The following is a 24,743-nucleotide window of genomic DNA, read 5'->3' as shown; positions in this document are numbered from 1 at the left end:
CATGAACTGCATTCAAGCCTTAAAATGAAATCTGTAAGACAGCCAGGCGTGGTGGCTCAGCATGTAATCCCAGCACTTTGGGAGGCCAAGGTGAGTGGATCACCTGAGGTAAGGAGTTCGAGACCAGCCTGGCCAACATGGTACAACCTCATCTCTACTAAAAATACAAAAATTAGCCTGGCATGGTGGCAAGCACCTGTAATTCCAGCTACTGGGGAGGCCGAGGCAGGAGAATCGCTTGAGCCTGAGAGGTGGAGTTGCAGTGAGCCAAGATCGCGCCATTGCACTCCAGCCTGGGCAACAGAGTGAGATTCTGTCTCAGAAAAAAAAAATGAAATCTATAAGACAATTTAGAGAGGATAATCAGAAAGGCACAGCATTCCACACAAATTCAGTAGTTTAGACAAGTGTTTAAAGGGAAAGTGCAGGAATTAGGTTACTTCCTTAAAAAAACGTGAATACTTCCAAAAGAGTGTTGGGAAAGAAGTAAAAACTAAAGTATGTCTATTAATTTTTAGGAAATATAAAAAACCATACTGGACTTCCTCACGCCCATTCAGTTGAAATTTAGAAATAGTAATTCTATAACAGTGCTTGAAATTTTTAAAGTACCATTCCAGAAGCTAAGAACAAATTTAGATACTGAGATACCACCAGCTTTTCATGTAGGCAGCTGTGTTCCAGAACTTGTAGAACTTAGGCACAGATAGCACAAGGTAGCAAAAATAGCTCATATGAAAAAATAGTAGATATGTAATGATACATGAAATTATACTAAATTCTACATTATTGCTATTTTCTTTCCCTCCTATTAGAACATTAATATGTTCTAATTATATTAATATAAAATATTAATAGAATTAGTTAATATAACATGAATATATTTTCTCTCTTAATAAAACATTAAGCCCCAGTGACTGGTCATCTTCATTAAATTAGCTGTACCACCTTACTGCTGCGATGGCTAGCACGGCTACTGCCAACTTAGAAAGGGACAAAAAGTCACGTGGTTGACCTTAATGACAAGAAAAGTCACAGATTCACTTCTAATTTATAATTCTCAGAATTAATGTGCAATTTTGAGTTGTCTCCATTAAATCTCTTGAACAGAATCATCATTTTGCTCCACATTCGGTTTCTGTGTGTTTCCATCCTAATGCCTGAGCAACAGGGTGGTGGTGCTGATTGGAAGCTAACTTGCATTCTCCATGAGGAACTCTGGAAGGGCAGAGCAGGCCACCAGGATCCTGTTTTCATGCAGCTCCTAAATATTGTGGGAGCCAGTGATGGGTCTTTGGCAATTATGGGCAGCCGCCCGGGCTACAAGAATAGGGAGCTTGAACAAAGGTGGAGATGTCCTGAAGCTGGAGAGAGGCTCAAACTACTTAAACTTTCTGCAACATCGGCATCTGATAATCTGAGTGAGTGACCCTCAAATGCATTCTAATCCAGTCCTTGCGTAATTTACACTATATTCCTTTTGAATGCTTAAAGAACGGGGCCTCCTGCAGAACAGCCATCGAGGTTGCCCTGAGGAGCACGTACTCAACCTGAAGGAAGCCCTCTGGCTCCTTCCAGTACAGTGAAGCAGAGGTGCAGGGAACAGCTGGACAGACAGAACCGCAGGAGCAAGGAAGACCCAAGAGCCCCAGGGAGCACACTGGAGCAATAGGGACACCCCTTCAGAGGAGAAAGAGGTGGCCACTGGCAACAGAAAACTGGGGTACCAGCTAAAGAGAAATGGGAGACACTGAGGCCCCTTTAGAAAGGAGAGGGGTTTGGGAGACTAGCACTCTAGTGATAAAACGGGGGAAGCTCAGAAGTAAATGGCATTTTAATAGTCCCCCAAGCCCCTGACTGTCCCCCTGATTGATCTGGTCTTGGATAACAAGGGTTAATTCTCACTTTGTGCTTTCATAGCACCCTCTACAAATGTGGCTGAGGGTGGGTGACTATAGGATAGCAGAAAGACCTACAGAAGGTAGTTTTGTTTTGTTTTGTTTTTTTACCAAAATAAGGCCTAAAAATGGACACTATTCACTTTGATCTCTATCTTCAGAAGCTACAAGAGTGTAAAAAACCTGAAACCACTATTTCTCAATATGCTGTCTCTAGATGAAATGTTCTCATTTTTGTGTTATACTGAAAGATATATATTGCAAAAGAATGCAACTTTATCTGACTATACATATGAACAAGCAGTGTATTCCAAGGTTATCCTGCTTCCAAAACTAGGAAGATGTAAAGTAAAAGAAAGACAAAGTACAATGTTTCACTCTTAAAGCTGTTAAGTTACCCTGTCTTTGATAAACATGCTTGAAAGCCATGCTTTCATAGCTCTTAATTAACATCTAAAAATATCTTTCTTCCCTCCTGCCTTCTGAAGGACTGTCAACGCTCCTGGGTTCTTGTCCCAGACAGGCAGCATTTTCCTACATCAGGGTGATGAATATGTAGGAGAATGTGTGCCTCAGTATCCTAAGACCCTACTTATACCAAATAAATATAATTTTAACAGCATACCTCATCAGACTGCCAAAGTATTAACCAGATTTTAATTTCTAAACATTTCTTAGCATGCATTTTAAATGGACACATTTTTAACATTATCTTTCTGCATTAGATTAATGTAATGATCTCTAATTTTTTGCCTAGTCTAACCTTCTAAAAAATGATTTAAGTCAGGGACAATCACAAGATGAGACTCAGAACTTATGAAGCCTGAGACATATTTTCTGAAGTAATAATGGAGGGACACCCCCTGGCTAAGTTTCTTAAAACTACAATATCTAGAAAAGGTAGATTTGGAGTATATTTTATTCTTACAACAATGGCTCACAACAAAACCAAAATAACCTGGCAACTCTAAGGAAACACATTTTGTGTAATCAAAGTTAAAAAGCAACATCAATGCATGTAGCTTTCTTTAATTAGATTCAAAGTCTGAATCTCTCTCTCTCTTTCTCAGATCCCTGCCTGAATCAGCAGTAGAAACGACCATCATTAGGACTCTTGTTTACTCTGGAAGAACTGATAAGATTAAAAAAAAAAAAAAAAAAGTCAACTGGCTATCTCAAACACATGCCTGACAGGCCAAACAGTCACAAGAGTGCACTTATTTAATCAAGCAGGAAACTGAAGTCATGGCTATTTGTACCTGATGTTCAGCCATCTGGCTTTCTGGACTCCTGCCGGGCTCTGGGCTCTCACTGAGTTTCAGCTCAATGGCCTCCATCTTCGTAGAGATGGACTGGAGGGAGTCCTGGTACTTCTGCTGGCGTTCCAAAGCTTCATAGAGTGTGCGCTGCTTCTCACTGATCTACACCAGAAAAGGGATGTTACCAAATACTTCCCAGGCCCTTATCTTTCAGATTACAACATTTCTTTCTTCAGTGCTTTACCTCTGTGGCCCAGCATAGGGTACTCAGCTGTGGACTGGATGTGTAAACTCTCTGCATGTGTTTCATAAGACAATCGCTAAGTTTACTGGTGTCTGGTGGGCATAACCAAGTCCACCTTGAAGACTTACCACATTCTTTAAGGTTTCCCAAGAACGCTGCAAATCACCCAGTTTGGCAGTAGCGGATGGCTCCAGTCCTGGTTCATACAACTCCTGGGACGCTGATGTGCTGGGGTGAATCTTTGCGGCATCTGTCTGCAACCTCTCAGCAGACAAGGCTTGGTAATATGCAATGTCCTGTGAGTGCAAAGCACAGTGCTGAATTAAACAAGAAGAAAAGTCTAGATTAATATGCTCTGGGTACTGTTGGTCATGTCAAGGAGAGATTTCAGATCTACACCTTTTATGGAGCACTACAAACTAGTAAATTAGTAAACTCTTGTGACTAGAAAAGTTTAAAGACTGTATCGAAGCACACTATAATTGTTTCAGAATTTTTGTTTATATACATCAAAAAACAACTTTACCAATATTTCAAGCTGCCAAAACTCATTCTTATTCTATGTTTGTTAAATGGAAATACAAAGGATTTAAGCAGTACACATGTATTTAAAGATTGATTACAATAGCAAAAAAAGGGAATCCTAATGATCTAGTTCCTAAAATGTTGCCAAATGTATTCATTAAAGTTTTAAATAATTTTAAAAACTACTTGACTTAAATAAAATTAAATCTACAGATGCAGCCAGATCTTCACTATTTGTGGGTTCATTATTTGCAGAATTAATTTAAATATTTTGATATTAAATAAGAAAAATATAATGGGGAAGTTACAACTACTCTAAGAAACAAATAATATAAAGGTTTTCTTCTATTCATTTCCTCAAAGTATACACACACACAAAATCAAAGTGAATGATGAAATATCATGCTTTCAAATTTTTTAAATCTATTGTGTTATAAGTAACATTACATATTTTATTTGTATTGATAAAATGTACTATATCAAGAGATATAGTAAAGATATATCAAGAGACATAGTAAAGATGGTTTTCAATTGTTTCTATGGTTATTTATCTGTATTTCAGTAGAAATTTAATTGGGGGAGTAATTGCTATTATAAAGTTCATTGTTTTTGCAGTTGGACTGTTGAAGGGAATTATGTCAGCTTAAAATACCTGAGTCTTATTGATAATCATGTATTAGTAAAAAGTATTGAAGAAGGCTCCAGCCATCTGAGAAACAAATGTAGCAGTGTCATGCAGTAGAATGAATTCAGACTGGGACAGCTGAGATTCTAGTGAAATTCTCCTCTAGTGTAGCTATATAATTGGAGCAAATAACTTACATCTTGCACACTGGTTCACTCACTGGTCCAACCTTGGGTGGGACTGAGGATTACATGAAATAATATTTGAGTGACTATGACAGCTTCTATCCATTTTGTTGTTGTTCCTGAGGTCTCCAGATGAGTCCCCAACATTTATTGATGACATTGGAACATGAAGACTGCTTCCTCTTCATTCCTAACCCTATCACTGTCTTGAGTGGATTACTCCTCATGTCCTTAATAGGTTTAGATCCATTGATCCTCACTCACTCCCACCCCACTTCAGTCCTCCACACCCTTGTATGCTGTCATCACTCAATTGGACTTGCAGTTATGTCTAAAGTTACTTAAACCCCTTTCTTGCCAAGACTCTTGTTTCTCTTGCTCTTTTAACCTTTACTTCATCCACTTGGAAAACCGCAAACATGACTCAATCCAGCTTTTCTTTCCAGGGTGCATATATGCATGTGTCTTATTGACACACACACACACAAATACACACACAAACACACACACACACATACACATGCAATCCAAGCTGTCACGGAGATACTACAACTTCTCAAATTTTCAAAAGTCTATGTATATTCACACTCACCCTTATCTTATGCTTGCCAGTTTCATTGCTTAAACCTGACTCTCCCACAGACTCTGAGAATCCCACAAACTGCCTTTTCAAGGACCTTGTCTATTAACATCCTCTCCTGCTTTGTTGACTTTCACTTTTCCATCTAAAAACACCTACACACACTGTTTCTTTTCTTTGTTTTCTTGAAGGAGATCACATTTTCTAAAAAGTCCGCAGTTCACAATGTGATGGGCCGTCACACGTGAATGCACCTGCACGCACAGGCTGCATCCTCATTTCTTTGTTTTCTCTCTTTCATTTCATAATCCAACTTCTAAAAGGGTGATTTTCACATGGGACTTTCTCACCCTCAATCCACTTCTAAATTCCAGTTTGGGCTTTGATCCTGATGACTGCAGAGCTTGCTCTCACCAGCTTCTATGACAAAACATGATAAATTTTCATCCCTTCCCTTGCCAGACCTCTAGCATTCAATAGCACTGAAAAACCCTTTCTGGAAACACTTTCTAAAAAATCTCTCTGTTCTCCTCCCAGCTTTCTAGTCATTCAACTCTTGCTCTTTTGTAGTTTGTTTTTCACTCACTCACCAATACTGGTGAATTGATAAGCTCCAGACTCACATATCCATGCATATCCTATAGGCTCTTCAAAGTCAGCATTTCCAAAATGAACCAATTGAGGATGAAACAATGAAGTATTATCCATCTTGCAATAAATGGAATGTCTTCTCACCTAAGCTATAAACTTGGGATTTATTCCTGATTTCTCCTCCCCCTTACCATCCACTGCTTATGGGAGGATGAAGTGCTAACGACGCATATCCTGGCCACAGCCTTGGTTCAAGTTCTCATTACAGTAACAACTTCCTAACTCAGAGGTTGCAAACTGGCAGCCTGTGGGCTGCCTCTGACCTGCACACATTTAGTGTGGCTTATACAACATTTTAAATTGTTTAAAATCTCTCTTCATGAAGATAGATTTCATTAAAATTCACATTCACAGCTTGTTTTGCAAACCACAAGGTATGGTAACACTGGGCCCTGTGTCTTTGTTGAAGTAATGCTAACAGAGGAGACATTGCCTCATTTATGTGGGGCAGGAGCTGTCCAGGCCTCTGTAGTCCCTCCTGACCTGTTTCTCTCATTTTTATCACCAGGGTGGACCAAGCATGAGACTGTGCAACTTCTGTTTCTAACTGCTCCCCTGGCTCTGAATTTGCACACCTCTATTCTCCTGTCCACATTGATCCAGAAGTATCAGTTCTAAAACGCAGTTCTATACACAGCTTCTCGTTAAATTCCCTCAATGGTTAAATATTAGCTTCTGGAGGAAGCTGAAATTCCTTCCTGTGGCATTCAGGGCCTCCATGATGTGGTTCCCATATCCCTCTCAGTCTCACTTCCCTCTCTCCTCCTCCAATGTTTCTCCAATTATACTGAAACTATTTGCAGTTGCCTTGATGGGCCATTTTGCTTCCCGCCTCCACAGCTTCCCACAAGTGGTTTTCTTCTGCCTGAAAATCTTCATCTCACACGACCCAACTGCACTCCAACTGCCTAACTGTGCTCCCCCCTTAAAACCAAAGAGGGCCATCCTTGACCCCTGCCTGACCCCAGCTAGTTTAGGTGCTTTCTCTAGACCCTCCCACAACACTGTGCTGCCCTCTGCCACACCACCTGCCACCCTCTATTGTAAGCATTTGCCTGTCCTCGCACACATTGTAAGCTCCCTAAGGGCTGTCTGGGTCAGTGTTTTTCGTCTTCACCCTGAGCATGTTATGGAGTGTTTGGCAAATAAGAAGCTGGCCTATATGTTCATAATAAACCATGCTTGTAAATGCATTTTATATTATAAATTATATTATTTTATATACATGTAAATAATACTATTACTGTCCACAAAGAAAAGCAGGAATGGCTTTAAATGGTGTAAACATTTTACATTAGATACTCTATTATAAATACAGAAGGCCCCCAAAAGAGTTACAATAAAATAAATTTATTACAAATAATTTTTTTCTGGCAGTCTCTCTCTCTCTCTCGCTCTGTGTGTGTGTGTGTGTGTGTGTATGTGTATGTGTGTATGACTCATGCCTACAGACAGGAATGACAACTCCTGGTTTCTTAAAAGGGTTTGAAAATACATCACCTTTTATAGATGAACACTTTATATTTATTTGAGGTACATACATAAATTCAATTAAAATAAATCACTCAGTACTATAAATAACTACTAAAGTCAATATTTGATGTAGTGAGGAGTCACTGTTAAAAATACATTTCTTATTGCTTATGTGCCTAAGTTATAAGAGTTATTATGAGTAGATTCCTAAGGAAATAAATCTGGACAATTGTAGCTACTATTTGATCAGCATTTTCTAGTTTGAAAAGCACTTTCATGATTAATGTCACATTTCATTTTCACAACGTTGTGAATTGAGTAGTATCGCTTCTCACTTACAAACGAGGGTATGAAGGGACTTCCCAGGTGCACTCAGCTTAGAGGAAGAAGAGCTGCAACTCAGTGTGAGCTTTTCACTTGGAGGCCAGTGATTTTCCCGTTACACTCTTGCTCGCTCTTTTCACATCTATTCCTCTCTCAACTCTTCTGCAGAGTCTAAGACTTGGCTTGCTTCTAAGGGGAATCAAGAAGCCTGCAGCAAAATCTGGGAATGCCTCAGTATTTCTACCTTCAAGTAAGCTAAATTGTTATTACGTTTTAGCTAATAGCTACTGTCAGAGACAGAATACACTGACTGTGAGTGGGACCAGGTAGTTATATAACGGAGATCTACTTGCAGGAACAGCAGGCACGAAACCTTTTTTTTTTTTTTTTTTAACAACTGTGATTTTATAAAGCAGTTCTATTTGGCTGCTCCCTGAAACAGTTGTACACATTCTGTGCACAAAACTCAGGGTTTTTAATCTGAAAACTGAAACTTACGGGGATCCTACATGTCCTCCTCAGTTTCAAGAGACAATGTTATAAATCCAGTGCATCGCTGGCCATGGTGTCATATTTTTTCATTGTCTTCTAACTTATATTACTATACAAAAATAACATGTGGCCGTAATGATGGGGTTGATTTGTTTGAGGAACACCAAGCGTACTACATTTCCTTTTTAACAGCTCCCTCAGAGTAAACCTGTCTGTCTTAAACTAAGTGAAGGCACTTCCCCCTATTTTGCAGCATCACATGTAAGTATTTTAGATTAACAATGCAATTTTATTGATGTTTTCCTGTGTCTAGGGGAGAGGGAAGAATTAAAACAAAGCCTAATCTTACTGAGGGTTAGGATCTGATGAAGCTTTGTGGTTAATGTCAAGAAATAATGATAGAAATGTTTGCATACTTCATCATTTTTAGGGCACTTTCATGTATACTTTGACACTTTACAAGAAGTAGCATGGAGATTTACAATTTTGGAAAAGGTATATACTTTCCACAAAGTCTCAAATAAGTATTTACTATTCAGTTTGAAAATTTTGAGAACCTAGACCATATTATATAGAACAACTTTTTTCTATATAATAATCAGCTGACTATAGCTCAATTTCTCTAATAACATCTGTAACCACAGGGAAGGACAAATCATCGAAGAATGAGTAATACATATTTTTAAATCAGAATTTGAAGAACACTTTCCCAAATCCCCCATGGCTCCCTGAACTTCTCCTTTTTTGTTGCTGTTTTTAGTTTCCTCTGATCACGTTGTTATTATCTGTCCCATGTCTGCCTTTCTCTCTAGATTGTCAGGGCCTTGCAGGTAGGACCATGCTGACTCCTTCTCAGCTGCATCCTCAGGAACCAACACAAGGTTTCATGCTGAGCAGGTGTCAGAATGTGTTTGATGAATGGATGAGTTGATAATTTCCCTAGAGCTATCCTGATTTTTACCGAGAACTGTGTAATTGTATTAACTAAAGGTTTCATCATTTTGACGTTCCTTTTCTTTTTAATGAGAGAGGATTCTCTTCATCACAGAAATCCTATGATAGTCTGAATGCTTCTGCTTTAAAATAAAAGTAATATAACTGAATTATATTGAATTATAATACAGGTTATAAAACATTTGCTCTGTTTAATGCTTCTCCCTTAATAATACATATCAACTTCTTTGAAAAAACATAATTTCATAGGATAGTTTACATTTTTTAGTTGTCTTCACTAAAAAGTAAAGTATTACTTAACATGCATTAAATGTTTTTGGTTACTATAAAGGCATCTTTTTGATTTCTATCTAATATTTGACATAAAACCTTTTTGACATTTAATTTTAGTATTATCTACATTTAATACATGGTAAAAGTTTCTTATAACAAAATGGTTATTTTATTTTCCCCATTTTATAGAAAATAAAATTTAAGATTATTGAAAGATAAGTTAAACACTGAAATCTACTAGGCATTCTAGTATAAACATGGCAGACATTCCTTAAATTGGTACACAAGTTGTAAATAAAGAAATCTGACATAACGAACAGAAGTTTCCCATCTTCAAAATCTGAGCTGGTAAATGCCAACACTATATTCAATGCATGTTATAAAGCCGTCGAATCATGTTATTTTACAATGGTGACACAGATCTTTCATTTTCTGTTGGATGCAGAACCCCATTCCAGATGATTGCTAGAAACTAAGGCCATAATGTCTTAAAATAGGGCCTTCTGGGCTATCATTCCCATGACCTAATTTTTGCTCATGCCATTTTCTGTAGCCCAGGAGAGGAGATGACCTACTGAGACACATGACAATCATAGTTTGTGCAACTATAACACCTATTGGTGTGTCCCTGGAACCAAATGCAACAAAGTCTGAGATTCATACCCACGGTCTAATGGAATCAGAGAATGGAGTCCTGCATCTGCCCAGAGAATATTGCTAGAGGAATGCCAAGTGGGAGGTACCTGGTTAACAGAAGCATCTGTATTAGCCACAGGTGAAGGGGAGCGACAGGCAGGCGGAGAGGAAATCTCACTGTTGGTTCCCTCCTCCCCAGACTCCTCAGTGACCGGTGACAGCAAAGTGTGACAGCGACCTGCAGTCATCTGCCACGTAAAATGTAGCCCAAAGGACATGAAAATCAATTAGCTATGTTAACATAAGTCCTGTTCAGGCACAGGCCAAAACAGAGTTAATTATAAAACAAAGGTTAGAATTACCAGGACCCAAATTCACATATTAATCCTGTGTTAGTATTTAAAAGTTGTGTTTTCAAGAGAATATGATGCTAGTAATCATTTGTAAAACAATCAGGGATGGGGGTGCATATGACATTGAAGTTTGGTTGTTGATTAAATATTATTTTCCTTTCTTTGGAGAGTCTGTGGCTTTATAAATAACTGGAAAAATCATGAATCATACAAATGAGGAAAGGTCTACGAAATAAAGCTTGGTCTTTCGCGAACATCTCAAGTTTCTAATATCGTAGGGAGATAAATGCACCCAAAGTAGTATATTGCCAAATGGGCCCAGGTTTGGTTACTCATTACCTGAGGCACAGCACATATCAGGGAAAATACACAGCACTGGAAAACATTATAGTCACCAAAATACTCAATGCAGTTTAGATATCAAGTGTATAGGAAAATAGTGGCACAGAATAGAAAATAACAGTTGATTTATTTTAATCCAAAGCCAAGCTTTAGATTGTCTGTTTTCATATTTTTTCTAACAATAGCTGTTCTTCCAAATTGTATTAAACATTTATACAGTACAGTACCTGCACATAGGTAGTTAGCTAGTTAGCCTGCAAAACACAACTAAATATATGTGCCATGAATTTCCCATCCCCCAGACAACTAAAACATTGTGCAAATAAATTACTGTTTAAAGCTCAGAGCCTCTCAGTATTATTGCGAAATTATAAACAAATACAGGGCAGACCGCTGACAAGTTAAGTAATTCAGCTGTCTTGAGCACATAGTTTCATTTTAACTGTCATTGTTTACAGTGTCAAAGATTGGCCCGGACCAAAGGTAGTCAAAGAGAGTTGAGGAAACTGTTTCTCCCTCTTAGTCTGCAAGATCGAAGGCTGGTCTCTGAAATCAGCCACAGAGAGGGAACATGGAGCCACTCGCCAGGCTCCAGTCAAAGAGCAAAGCCGCGGGGACCTACTGGATCCTTACCATGACCACAGAGGGGTGGGCCGAAGGCGCGGGGAGGAGCTCCCCGTCCAGGTCCTCTGTCCCTTCCGCCAGCCCCTCGACCTCGGTCACCGTCAGCAGCATGGTGGCGTGCTTGGCTTTCATCGTCAGCATCTTGCACTTGGAATTCAAAGAAGCGATCTGCTCCTGGTAGCCCTTAATTTTCTGCGCCAGCTCCTGAGGAAACATTTCCCCCACCGGGGTGTCAGAGCAGCATCAAAAGGAAACAGAAGTAGTAGCGTTCATCTTCCTGCAGGGCGGGCCAATGAGCACGCAGAGCCGCGCGGGCCCGGGAGGCAGGATGTGGAGGCGGCGAGTCCTCCTGCATCTCGCTACCGAGCCAGACCGCAGGCTGCGCGGCGCAGCGCAGGCACAGCCAAAGTGCCCGAGCCCGCGTCCCCGCGTCCGCACAAAAGGAGAAATGAGGGGATGAGGCCGAATGAATGGTTTCTAATCGCGAGAGGCCCCATATGGAACCATGAACTTCCGCAACATTAGGAACTGACAACTTTCTTAAAAAGCGGAAAGCATCTGAAATTTACCAGATGGTTCATGCCATGGAAATTAGGTCATGTGATGGCTAAAACCACACCAAAAAAATGCAAGGCTCAGCTCTTACCCTACTGAGTACATTCAACAGAGTTGACAATCATTTATTTTACGTAGGGTCACATAGTCAATAGCCTATCTGTTCCTATGTCCCTAGGAATTTTTTTTAGGTAAGCTAGATATTGCATATGGAAAGCCTAATTTTTAATGCAGATTGACCCCCAAATAAAATTTAGCATATTCATCAAATTTTCTCTTGCGCATTTCATCATGATGCTGAGGCTTTAACTAGAACTTTAGGCTTGAAGTGCAATTCGGATTTAATGGCTTTTAATTTCATTTGCTTTTGAAAAAATAATTGTTTTTTTGTTTTTGAGCAGACAAGAATGAAAAAAATTTATTATGAGAGATAGAAGTTTTAAATATTTTATTAAGAGCTTATTGGAAATATATTCTGGATAGCACATAGCCCTTAAAAAGGTAACTATAGATTCATTTTAGGAGTATGGTAATTCTAAAATATTAAAGTTTTACTTTCTTGCTTAAATATTTTAAGTATCAAATATTAAAATTATACTTTACTGCATCTTTAAAAAATGAAAATACATATTTCAAAACATGATTCCTAAAAGTACAAAACTATTATTCTTTTTAATTTTTTTTTTTATTTGGCTTCTTTGTTTGAGAGACTGTCATTTATTGTACGCACAGAACACATTTTGTGGGCCAGGTGCCGTGGCTCATGCCACTTTGTGAGGCTGAGGCGAGGGGATCACTTGAGGCCAGGAGTTCAAGACCAGCCTGGCCAACATGGTGAAACCCTGTCTCTACTAAAAATACAAAAATTAGCCGGAAATCGCTTGAATCCGGGAGATGGAGGTTGCAGTGAGCCAAGATTGTGTCACTGTACTCCAGCCTGGGCAACAGAGTGAGACTCTGTCTCAAAAAAAAAAGACAACATTTTGTGACAAAAATATTAAATCATGTCTTTAAAATAATTGTGTACATAGATACACATACATTCATATATATACACACACATATACACATGTACACACACATATGTACACAGAGTCATCCCTCAGTAACTGAGGGGCATTGGTTCTAGGAACCCTATTAGATACCAAAATTCACAGATATTCAAGTTTCTGACGTAAAATGGTATAGTATTTGCATATGCACATCTTCCCAAATACTTTAAATCATCTCTAGATTACTAATAACACCTAACACAATGTAGATGCTATGTATTATAAATAGTTGTTATACTGTGCCATTTAGGGAATAATGACAAGAAAAGAAGATCAACATGTACAGATGCAACCATCCTTTTCTCTCCTCAAACATTTTCCATCCATGCTTGGTTGAATTCATGGATGCGAACCTATGGATATGGAGGGCTGACTGCATGCAAAACACATGCGTGCACATGCGCGCACACACACACACACACACGCATTTTGTTATTATTGTTGTTTTGTTTGTTTCTTCCCACCCAACCGAAGCTGAGAGGAGGGAAAAACAGTCCAGCAGAAATCAGCCAGCAAGCAGTCTTCTTGACTCATAATAGTATAGGAATTTTTTTTTTTTTTGACAGAGTCTCGCTCTTTTGCCCAGCCTGGAGTGCAGTGGTGCTATCTCGGCTCACTGCAAGCTCTGCCTCCGGGGTTCACACCATTCTCCTGCCTCAGCCTCCCGAGTAGCTGGGACTACAGGTGCCCACCACCACACCCAGCTAATTTTTTTCTTTGTATTTTTTAGTAGGGACGGGGTTTCACTGTGTCAGCCAGGTTGGTCTTGATCTCCGGACCTCGTGATCTGCCCACCTCAGCCTCCCAAAGTGCTGGGATTACAGGCATGAGCCACCACGCCCAGCCAGGAATTTTTTAAACAAGGACTTAAAAAGTAGAAATCATTGCTTCTTTACCTCTGGGGATGTAGTTAATTAAACCTAATAGGATTTTTAAAAGCAGTGATTGAATAGCTACTTACTATATCTCGTCTAGTGGCTAGCACGTGGGTACTCAATAAATGCCATTTACTGTAACTAGTTAATAATAGAAGACAGATCTAGCAGATTATTGGACTCCTTGAATTTCAAGTCACCAAGCTTTCATACAATGGTTTGCCATTGTACAAAAATTTGAGGAATCTTTTTTATTATTTTATTGTATTTTATTTTTGAGATGGAGTCTTGCTCTGTCACCCAGGCTGGAGTGCAGTGGCGTAATCTCGGCTTACTGCAACCTCCAGTTCCTGGGTTCAAGTCATTCTCTTGCCTCAGCCTCCCGAGTAGCTGGAATTATAGGCCTGCGCCACCATGCCTAGCTAATTTTTGTATTTTTATTAGAGATGGGGTTTTACCATGTTGGCCAAGCTGGTCTTGAACTCCTGATCTCAAGTGATTTGCCTGCCTTGGCCTCCCAAAGTGCTGGGATTACAGGCATGAGCCACTGCACCTGGCAACTTAAGGAATCTTTATGAAATAGACAGAGTTAGTTTTAGGCCTTCCACCCTTTGTAATCACATGGCTGGGCACAGCTCCCTACTGCAGTATCCTGCAAAGATGTGCCCACACTGACAGCAAGCGACCATTTCTTAAGCTGCAATTCTCAATCTTATTGTATACAAAACTCATTTGGATTGTTTCTTTAAAAAATGCACCTCTGGTCACCACTTCCAGAGGTTTTGATTGACTAGGTGTATGAGAGTCTGCATTTCATAATTAGCCCATGTGACTCCAATGCACATGACTTGCACTGAGAAATAGTACTCTACGACTTACTTCTGTAAGTATAAACCTCTCGTAATCTCATTACCTTCGAGGGTTGGTTATTCAAGCTGTGGTCAAATCCACTAAAATAAAATGGAACACTTGGTTTCATGTTACCCATTCTCTTTATAAAATTTCTGAAAATGTTTATAAAGGTAGGCATTTCAGGTAGAGTGGCCACTAAAAGACAAGCAGCCTTTTGTGGCCAGTCTCTGATTTTCAGGAGTAGACTTTCCGCATCAGGTGGAAAGAAAAGAGGTCTGAGTATCCTCTCCTATGATTTAAAAGTGGCAGGATGATTTTTTTCAAATTAAATGCAACCTTTGCAAAAGTATTATTATTATTATTATTATTTTGAGACAGAGTCTTGCTCTGTTGCCCAGGCTGCAGGGCAGTGGCACAGTCTCGGCTCACTGCAACCTCCACCTCCCGGGTTCAAGCGATTCTCCTGCCTCAGTCTCCTGAGTAGGTGGGACTACAGACACCCGTCACCACATCAGGCTAATTTTTGTATTTTTAGTAGAGACAGGGTTTCACCATATTGGCCAGGCTGGGCTCGAACTCCTGACCTTGTGATCCACCTGCCTTGGCCTCCAAAAAGTACTGGGATTACAGGTGTGAACCACCATACCCGGCCGAAAAATTATTTTTAAAAGTATGAATTCTTTAGCCATAAATAAATGATCAGTTATTTTTAAAGTTATTTGTAAGAAAACTAGATTCACCATAAGATTGAAATTCAATTAAAACAAGATAGAAAATACAGGAAGAAACCCTCTTCCCAATTTGTATGTTATCATCGGTTAAGCTTTCTCCACTCGGCACTTTCCTTCCTGTGTTTGTTTTATACATACAATGAAGCTCACACAGGACTGCATCATTTTTTACATGAAAATGTGTTCTAAGCCACAGTTGGTTTAAAACTAACAAACGTAACATGGATGTTCAGAACTGTGGAAGAAAATGCGACAAAATAAACAGCTCACTGGACCAAGAGCTGGGAAGACCTAGTCCACTGCTGGCTGAGCTGAGTTCACTCTGTGACCTTGGGGGACTCATTTATTTTCCAGGGACTTCATTATTCTCTTTTGTTTCATTAAGTAGCCCAGATAGTTTCTATTACAGTGGAAGAAAAATCACAGAATTTGGAGACAAAGATACTGAGATCGAGTCTAATTTCAATCAGTTACTAGATTTGGGAGCTCAGGAAGTCACTTTTTTCTAAGTTCAGTTTTTTTGTCAGTAAAATAAAGATGATTTTTAAAAAAATCCTTATGTCGGCCGGGCGTGGTGGCGCACGCCTGTAATCCCAACACTTTGGGAGACCAAGGTGGGTGGATCACTTGAGATCAGGAGTTCGATACCAACCTGGCCAGCATGGTCAAACCCTGTCTCTATTAAAAATACAAAAATTATCAGGGCATCGTGGTGTGCACCTGTAATCCCGACTACGCGGGAGGCCGAGGCAGGAGAATCACTTGAACCCAGGAGGTGAAGGTTGCAGTGAGCCAAGATTGTGCCACTGTACTTCAGCTTGGGCAACAGAGAACAAGACTCCATCTAAAAAAAAATAAATATAAATAAAAATATAAATAAATAAAAAATAAAAATAAAATAATATATATATGTGTGTGTGTATATATATAAATTCTTACCTCATAGGGTTGATATAAAAAAGTGATGTAAAATTTTGTAAGTTACTTTAAAAAACATAAAGCTGGCCGGGCATGGTGGCTCACATCTTTTATCCCAGCACGTGAGGAGGCTGAGGCAGGCATATCACTTGAGGCCAGGAGTTTGAGATCAGCCTGGGTAACATGGTGAAACCCTGTCTCTACCCTACAAAAAAATGCAAAAACTAGCCTGAGGTAGTGGTATGTGCTCGTAGTCCCAAATACTTGGAGGCTGAGGTGGGAGGACTGCCGGAGCCCAGGAGGTAGAGGCTGCAATGAGCTATGATCCCACTGTGAGCCATGGTCTTGCCACTGCGCTCTAGCTTGGGTGATACAGCAAGACTCTGTCTCAAAAAAAAAAAAAAAAAAAGCACAAGTTTCTTGGGGAGGAAAAACCATACAACAAAAATGTTTAGTAGTAATAATAATTATTACTCCAGAAACTATTTTAAAAATATCTGTACCATGATAGAAGAGTTGTTACAACAAAATTTTGGATCTTCCTAGATGGGATTAAAAATAGTTTCAAAATAAATACATAATATATAGTCTAATGTACAGACCAACATAAACAGTGGTTTCAAAAATCTACATTACATTTTCATTTAGCCATTGCATAAGAAAAATCACTCACATAGATGATGTCTATAGTTGTAGGAGTAAATGTAGATGGCATACTTAAATGATTTTGTAAATCATATATAAATGAAAATTATTAATGTTTATATATGTCAAGAAATTAAAGAATTAATTGCATTTGGAGAAGGGGGTGAGATTTTTCATCTTAATAAAGCAATGCTTTGAATCTTTTGAGAATCTCAACGTAAGTGGTTTGGAAAAATTGTTCCTTGTTCTCATGACAAAGTTAAAATAGAGCATACGGAAGGATATACTCCATATACTCTATCCTCGGTACAGAAAAAATAAGACACCCTCCTCCCAGTTATTTACCAAAATTCACAGTGCTATGAACCAGCCCCCAAGGGAAGGAGTGAACTTGACCTATATGGAATTGACAGTTCAGGAAAGGAAATTCCCTGCTAAGCTCAGTCACTCAAGGACCATGATCTCTGGGACAGGACAGCACAAGGAGTGGCCAAGTCCTAAGGTAATAATGATGCCAAAGGAACAAAGAAAGAAGAACATTTGAAAAAGAGGCACATGTTAGCTGGCCCAATCTGAAAACTAGCAAAGTAAACAACCTGGATCATCCTCTGATTTTGGGAAGAGGAACTGAAATGAGTAATATTTCAAAGAAGAAAATGTTTAAAATGTTAAGTTTTTGTTTGTTTGTTTGTTTGTTTGTTTGAGACGGAGTCTCGCTCTGTCGCCAGGTTAGAGTGCAGTGGCGCGATCTCGGCTTCTGGGTTCAAGTGATTCTCCTGCCTCAACCTCCCAAGTAGCTGGGATTACAGGCGCGTGCCACCACACCCAGCTAATTTTTGTATTTTTAGTAAAGACGAGGTTTCACCATGGTGTCCAGGATGGTCTCCATCTCCTGACCTCGTGATCTGCCCATCTTGACCTCCCAAAGTGCTGGGATTACAGGCGTGAGCCACCAAGAGAGCGATCAATGCAGCAAAGCTTTGAGCATTGCTGTTTTTGCAGGCATTAAAAACAGGGTATGGGACTGTGTTTTAGTGTATTAACTGTGAGAATTCTGGGTGAAGGAGATGACAATCCGTGAGTCCCATACAATGTGAACAACGTGTAGAGAGGTGGAATCAAGGGGAAGGCACGTGTTACTGAATCAGCAAAAACGGCACTCACAACGCTTAGATAGTCAAAGAGGCCTCCCAAGAGCTGAACGCATTAAGTGCAGGACAGGGGAAACTGTTCCCTTCCATTCACTAGAAACCAAACGTAAACGCTAATCTATCCAGTTTCCTGCCCTCGGTATTTTGCCTACATTTCTCTCTCACCTCATGCCGAGAAATCTGAGCCTGCAGCTCCTGTATGTTACTGGTGGCAACAGGTTTATCCTCAATCTCTCTGTGGGCTCCTTCTATCAGTTGCTGGAGATGTTTCATTTCTTGCTCATATTGTTCATACTGCACCACAGCCTCCTTTGAAAAAACAACATAGAAAGATAGACAGTTTTTTTTTTTCTCCATCAATAACTAGGTAAGTGATTCTGTAGTTTAACTCCTTTTTTTACCTGTATGGGTAGGGAATAAAGAAATGATGGGTAAGATTCCTAATGGTTTGAATTCTTCACTTTACTTAGATATTTCAGAGCTTTCTCTCTAAAATATTGTAGCAAAATTATTGACGGAATCAAAATAGTTAAGTGGTTAGGATTCTTTCTCTCTCTTTTCCCTATCGATATCATCCTGAAGATGGAATATGATAGTCAGAAAGGGTGAAGCAGTGTGGGAAACATTATTTCATTTTTCCATCTAACAAATACTGAACATATAAGTAAGACACTTAACTAAGTGCTACGGTAGGGAATAAAAATACGAATTATGGGCTGGGCGCAGCGGCTCAAGCCTGTAATCTCAGCGCTTTCGGAGGCCAAGGTGGGTGGATCATGTGAGCCCAGGAGTTCAATACAGCCTGGGCAACATGATGACACCCCCATCGCTACCAAACAAAAGTATACATACATATGAATTATGCATGATTTTTACCCTCAGGAATTTTCTGTCCAACAAATTACAAGATAACAGGGGAAAAGGATAGTTGACCAAATGAGCCACTAGTTATTTTAATGAGATGCTATTGATACAATTTTTGGATAAAGCGAGAATTATTAGTTGAAGGGAAACATAAGGTAAATAGTGTCATTTCTTCCTGGTAAATGATTTTTCTCTTACTAGGTGAAGAGACTAAGAATTATACTTGAGGGCATTTTCTTTAGGCACTCAAAAGAAAATGGATTTAATGCCTCGATAAGCTGAAATATGAAAAAACTCTGTAACACAAGATAACAGTAAACCTGTATTATCAGTTTGTAGATGATTCTCAGGTGAATAATAAGAGATGAAAACATTTCATTGCATAGAAATAAATCTTTACAAGTTCTTTATTTAAAAATATCACTAAAAGATAATTTTCACCAAGGATATTTTTTATATAGCATTCCCCAGGCTTTTGTGGGTGATCCAAATGACAGCATTTTAATCTCCTTATTTTATAAAACCACAACAGCCTGTCAGATTCAACACCCTGGATGTGTTTTGATGGCTGAGCCCACACAATGCTAAGAAAAGAAGCCCATGATTCATCAGCAATTGCTCTGCTGGCGTGGGCACCGTTCACCTGCCTGCATGATGTTGCACTGCTGGATGGCGGTGTGCTGCAGCCGGCTGGCCTCTTCCTGTAGCCGCAGAGCAGCATGACAGAGAGGTAAGCTGGCGACCACATCCTCGGGGATCCGGAGGGCACTCTGGCAGAGCTGCACTGCTTGCACCTTCGGCTTCAGTGACTCCATCTCAGACAACAGATGCTGAAAATGCGATTTCATAGTTCAAAAATTTAATATTTAAATCATTTATTTCATAAGCAAGAGGCACTTACTAAATTATAGTTATGTTGTAAGTTATAAACATTTTGCAAAAACATTTTTAAAACAGTGTTGAGTTTAGGGGCTGGGCACAGTGGTTCACGTCTGTAACCCCAGCACTTTGAGAGGCTGAGGTGGGTGGATCACATGAGCTCAGGAATTCGAGACCAGCCTCGCCAACCTAGGGCAACCCTGTCTCTATTTAAAAATAAATTAAAAAAAAAAAAAACAGTGTTGAGTTTAGGAGGCATTTTTCCTTGCTATCCTCTTTTAAAAGTATAGGTCCCTGTCCCTATTTCCTCCAAGTTAGTTCAGCTTACCTGCCGATGAGAGAGCTGCTCCTTGAGACTGAGACGTCCAACTTCTGGAGAAGTCAGGGTTGCCTGGGCTTGCTCCAAGGCAGTTTGTAACTTTTTCAACTCTGCTTCAAATTTTTTCATATCCTAGGGAGTAAATATCAATAGATTGTACTTGAAGTCCAAAGTCATAGGTGAAGAATAACATCACAGCCAAGAAACCACATCACAGGTGAGCACTGTTTCCACAGTGGCATTTCTTTTAATGACAGACTTTTTTTTCTGTTTATTTTTTTTCTTTTTCTTTTTTTTTTTTTTTTTTTACCTTAGCTGCATCTTGGAGGTTCTGCAAACGAATTTTGATCATCTGTTGCAACTCCTCAGTCTCCCGTCCCAGTTCTGCCACTTGCTGGGACATTTTTTCTGTACAGTACACGCTAGTGAGGTACTGTAATTTCTCAGTCATTACTTCCAGGTCACTGTGGATTTCTTTGGATTCTTCCAGCAGGGTCTAGGGCGAATTGTCAACATTAATGACACTGACACGTAGGGAGAGGGGTACAGATATTCACTATGACACGGCATAAAGTGCCCTGTGTAAGTTCTGTGTGTCCGTTATTGTGTTTAACCTTCGACCCCCCTGTGACCACTTTCTAGTTGGTAGCCATCTACTATTGTAACTATTTCACAGAAAAAGAAATCACAGTTCAGGAACTGTAAACAATGTGCAGAGGTCACATGTCATACTACGCGTGGGACCATGGGGCTCCTGCTCTGTCAAACCCAAGCTGCACCCTCGTGAGGGCCAGAACACAGGAATTCCAGCAGTGAAAAGCTCCAACATACTCGGTGTCTTATTCATGTCTCTGGGTCTACCTTTTCTCATGTTTAAACTAAAGAATTACTTTTCAGCTCTCACATTCTATAGCTAAGACTGAAGTTCATATTTATCTAAGAAATGAAAGTAAGAACAAGAGCATTACAAGCAAAAACCTTGGCTCACTTGCTTTAAGTGAGACAAAGGGGTAGAAGATACATGCAATAAATATCAAGAGAAGAAAAAACAGCCCTGATCATTCAGAATGGTATCATCTACTGGGTCTAGCAGAAATACAATGGATAAGTAACCATACAATGTACATTTCCTGAAAAGTAGAATGAAACAGAAGCCAGTGTGAAGACATGACTGCGACTTGGGGAAGATTGGGAGAAGGTCTCCGGTAAGAGTCACATCTGAGCCCAGTCAGAAGGATGTTTGCAATCTGACAGATGAGGGGGAAGAGGAAAGACATTTCACACAGAGAGAAAAGCATCTGCCTAGGTACAGAGGTGGGTGAACCTAGAATGTGCAGTTAGTGGGGTGTGTAATGTGTAAAGAGGAGAAATGAAGAATAGGAAGAATAGGATATTATTCTTAGGCAATAGATTGTATTTTTTTAATGAAGTACTTTCTTTTCTCACAATAAATGTTTATAAATATATATATTTAACAGATCAATATATATCTAAGATATATAATAAGATATATATTTAACAGATAAATATTTATCTGTATAGGATATATAAATAAGATATATATTTATACATGATATATTTATTTATTTTTTTTTGGAGACGGAGTTTCGCACTTGTTGCCCAGGCTGGAGTGCAATGGCACGATCTTGGCTCACTGCAACCTCCACCTCCTGGGTTCGAGCGATTCTCCTGCCTCAGCTTCCTGAGTAGCTGGGATTACAGGCATGCGCCACCACGCCCAGCTAATTTTGTATTTTTAGTACAGGTGGGGTTTCTCCACGTTAGTCAGGCTCGTCTCGAACTCCTGACCTTGTGATCTGCCAGCCTCGGCCTCCCAAAGTGCTGGGATTACCGGTGTGAGCCACCACCCCCAGCCCCTATATAAGATATATTTATTTTTACAGATAAATATATATAGTAAGGAGAGAGATATATATAATCTCTTAAATATATATTTAATATAAATGTATAATTTAAGTATATTTATTAATAAATGATTTAAATATATATTTAATATATAAATATATTAAATAGAAAATATATGACTTGGAAAATATTGAAAATATAAAGAAGAAGAAAAAATATCTCATCATCTTATAACCCAGAAATAACTTTAAGAGTTAACTGCTGATACATTTGGGCATATTTTTAGGTATTAATAATTGAGGTCCTAACATAACTATAGTTTTCCATCTTTCTTTTTCACCTGACATTAGCGTTACCGGAAAAACGTCCCAATCCAGACCCCAAAAGAGAGTTATTGAATCTTGTGCAAGAAAGAATTTGGGGCAAATCCAGAGTGAAATGAAAGCGAGTTTATTAAGAAAGTAAAGGGATGAAAGAACGGCTACTCCACTGACAAAGCAGGGTGTTCCCAAAAGCAGAAAAAGGAATGCATCCACCTTAGGTGTGATGTCTGCTTACACATAAGACAACAAAGCGAAAAATCGGCAGAGATGTGCTCTACAACGGCCTGCGACAAAAGATTTCCCAGATCTATTAAGTCCTGGTTCTCTTTGGTAAACATTATCAACCTGTCTCTTAAACCATAATTATTCTGTGACTAAGAATGCCTGACCTGGGAATGCTACCCATTCTCATTGACCTCATCCTCATTTACCCAGCCTCTATTCAGGCCCCTGTAAAGTCACTCTGGTTCTCACATCTCTGACATTAGGAAAAACACAATAGATTTTCTTTTCTTTCTTTTTTTTTGAAATGGAGTCTTGCTCTGTCGCCCAGACTGGAGTGCAATGTCGCGATCTAGGCTCACTGCAACCTCTGCCTCCTAGATTCAAGCGATTCTCCTGCCTCAGCCTCCCGAGCAGCTGGAATTACAGGCGCTCCCCAGCACGCCCAGCTAATTTTTGTATTTTTAGTAGAGAATGGGGTTTCACTATGTTGGCCAGGCTGGTCTCAAACTGTTGACCTCAAGTGATCCACCCCCCTCGGCCTCCCAAAAAACACAATGGCTTTTCTCACAGTGCATTCTTTTTAAATAAACACAGGCTGCTTTACTTCCTAAAGGGTGCACGCAAGAACTCACCAAAATAGAGTCTACAGTCTGCGTTCTCTCTTCAGCTTCTGAACCAGATCATCTCAGGACCTGGTGTCTCTTTCACTGTGCCCCATGATGCAGTCAACCCACCCTACTGCTCAAGTCATAGAAACCTGGGAATCATCCTTGACTCCTCCCTCTCTTTCACCCAATTCAAGTCTCCAAATTGGAGAATTCTAGCTGCTTAGTATCTCTTGACTTTGTCTTCTCCTCCTAATCTCCAAAGAGAGGCCTTGTCATCTACTGAAATACTGAAACCATCTTTTATATTGTCTTACCTTCCTCAATGTGTTTTCCAAAGGCTGCTAAATTTGCTTTCTGAAAATACAAGTCTGAACTTGTCCTTTGCAGGCAGAATATCGTTTCAGAGGCTTCAGAGTGACTTTAGGATAAGGTTCAAATTCCCAACAGACTTTTAGGATCTTTTTCTTATCTCTCTATTCTTATCTCTTATCCCTTGTACCAGCACCAAAAAACACTCCTCACGTTTACTGCTAGGATTTCAGCATGCATTTTTATCTAAACACATTCCACAAGTAGGCTGTCATGTTTTTCAGGACTCAGCCCAGCATCACCTTTTCCTGAGAAGCCTTTCTGCGCTTTCCTCTTAGACTCCTGGTGGGTGGTTGGGTTGAGGACCCTCCTGTGGGCTCCTTCAGCACCTGGGCCCTCTGTCTCCGCACTAATCACACTATATTGTACTGTTTTCTTCTATCTGTCCCCTCCCCTAAATAATCAACTCCCTGGGGTCGGGACAGGAAATATTCTTTGTACACTAAATGCCTACCCAAGGCCTAGTTTGGGAAAGGACTCTATGTTTGTTGAATAAATAAACAAACGCCTGTATTTCCAGAATTTGGGGATGCCAAGGCGTTGGGGCTCACTTCAGGCCAGGAGTTTGAGACCAGTCTGGCCAGCAAGGTGAAACCCCATCTCTACTAAAAATGCAACAATTAGCCAGGCGTGGTGGTGCATGCCTGTGGTTCCAGCTACTCAGGAGGCTGAGGGACAAGATTCGCTTGAACCCAGGAGGTGGAGGTTGCAGTGAGCCGAGATCACGCCACTGAGCTACAGCCTGGGCAACAGAACGAAACACTGTCTCAAAAAAAAAAAAAAAAAAAAAAAGTCATGATTACCTTAAATACTTCATTATATTTTATTATACGCAAATATTTACTCAGAAAAAGGTTATTTCAGATTTAAGTTTTCTTTAAAATTTCAATACAGTTATTAATACTGTGGAAAGTATTTTCTATACTTGGATTATAGCCATAAAAAGGAGTTCAAAAGGAGCCAACAGGTCAGAGTAGCAACACTTTCTTTTTTTTTTTTTTTTTTGAGATGGAGTCTCACTCTGTTACCCAGGCTGGAGTGCAGTGGCGTGATCTCGGCTCACTGCAACCTCC

At 39.7% G+C, this 24,743-nt stretch overlaps 1 protein-coding gene across 22 annotated transcripts in view; it reads right to left on the bottom strand.

Annotated features, from left to right (window-relative positions):
- SYNE1 (spectrin repeat containing nuclear envelope protein 1) overlaps positions 1 to 24,743 on the bottom strand; it is a 523,271-nt gene that overhangs the window by 166,715 nt on the left and 331,813 nt on the right. For 20 of the 22 annotated variants that reach the window (XM_021936839.2, XM_031667714.1, XM_021936840.2 and 17 more), the window contains 8 exons: positions 20,590 to 20,775; positions 20,289 to 20,411; positions 19,729 to 19,911; positions 18,383 to 18,526; positions 11,448 to 11,642; positions 10,227 to 10,367; positions 3,530 to 3,697; positions 3,158 to 3,319 (listed from right to left, as the gene is read on the bottom strand). In XM_021936839.2, coding sequence (XP_021792531.2) covers positions 3,158 to 3,319; positions 3,530 to 3,697; positions 10,227 to 10,367; positions 11,448 to 11,642; positions 18,383 to 18,526; positions 19,729 to 19,911; positions 20,289 to 20,411; positions 20,590 to 20,775 — 1,302 coding nt within the window. The remainder of the gene's footprint in view (positions 1 to 3,157; positions 3,320 to 3,529; positions 3,698 to 10,226; positions 10,368 to 11,447; positions 11,643 to 18,382; positions 18,527 to 19,728; positions 19,912 to 20,288; positions 20,412 to 20,589; positions 20,776 to 24,743) is intronic. The other 2 variants (XM_021936850.2, XM_021936851.2) reach the window with 1 other exon arrangement.

Source organism: Papio anubis, chromosome 6 (genome assembly GCF_008728515.1).
Source record: "Papio anubis isolate 15944 chromosome 6, Panubis1.0, whole genome shotgun sequence".
NCBI classification, from domain to species: domain Eukaryota; kingdom Metazoa; phylum Chordata; class Mammalia; order Primates; family Cercopithecidae; genus Papio; species Papio anubis.
Note: the sequence above shows the minus strand (reverse complement) of the source record. Positions and strands in the feature narration are given on the sequence as shown.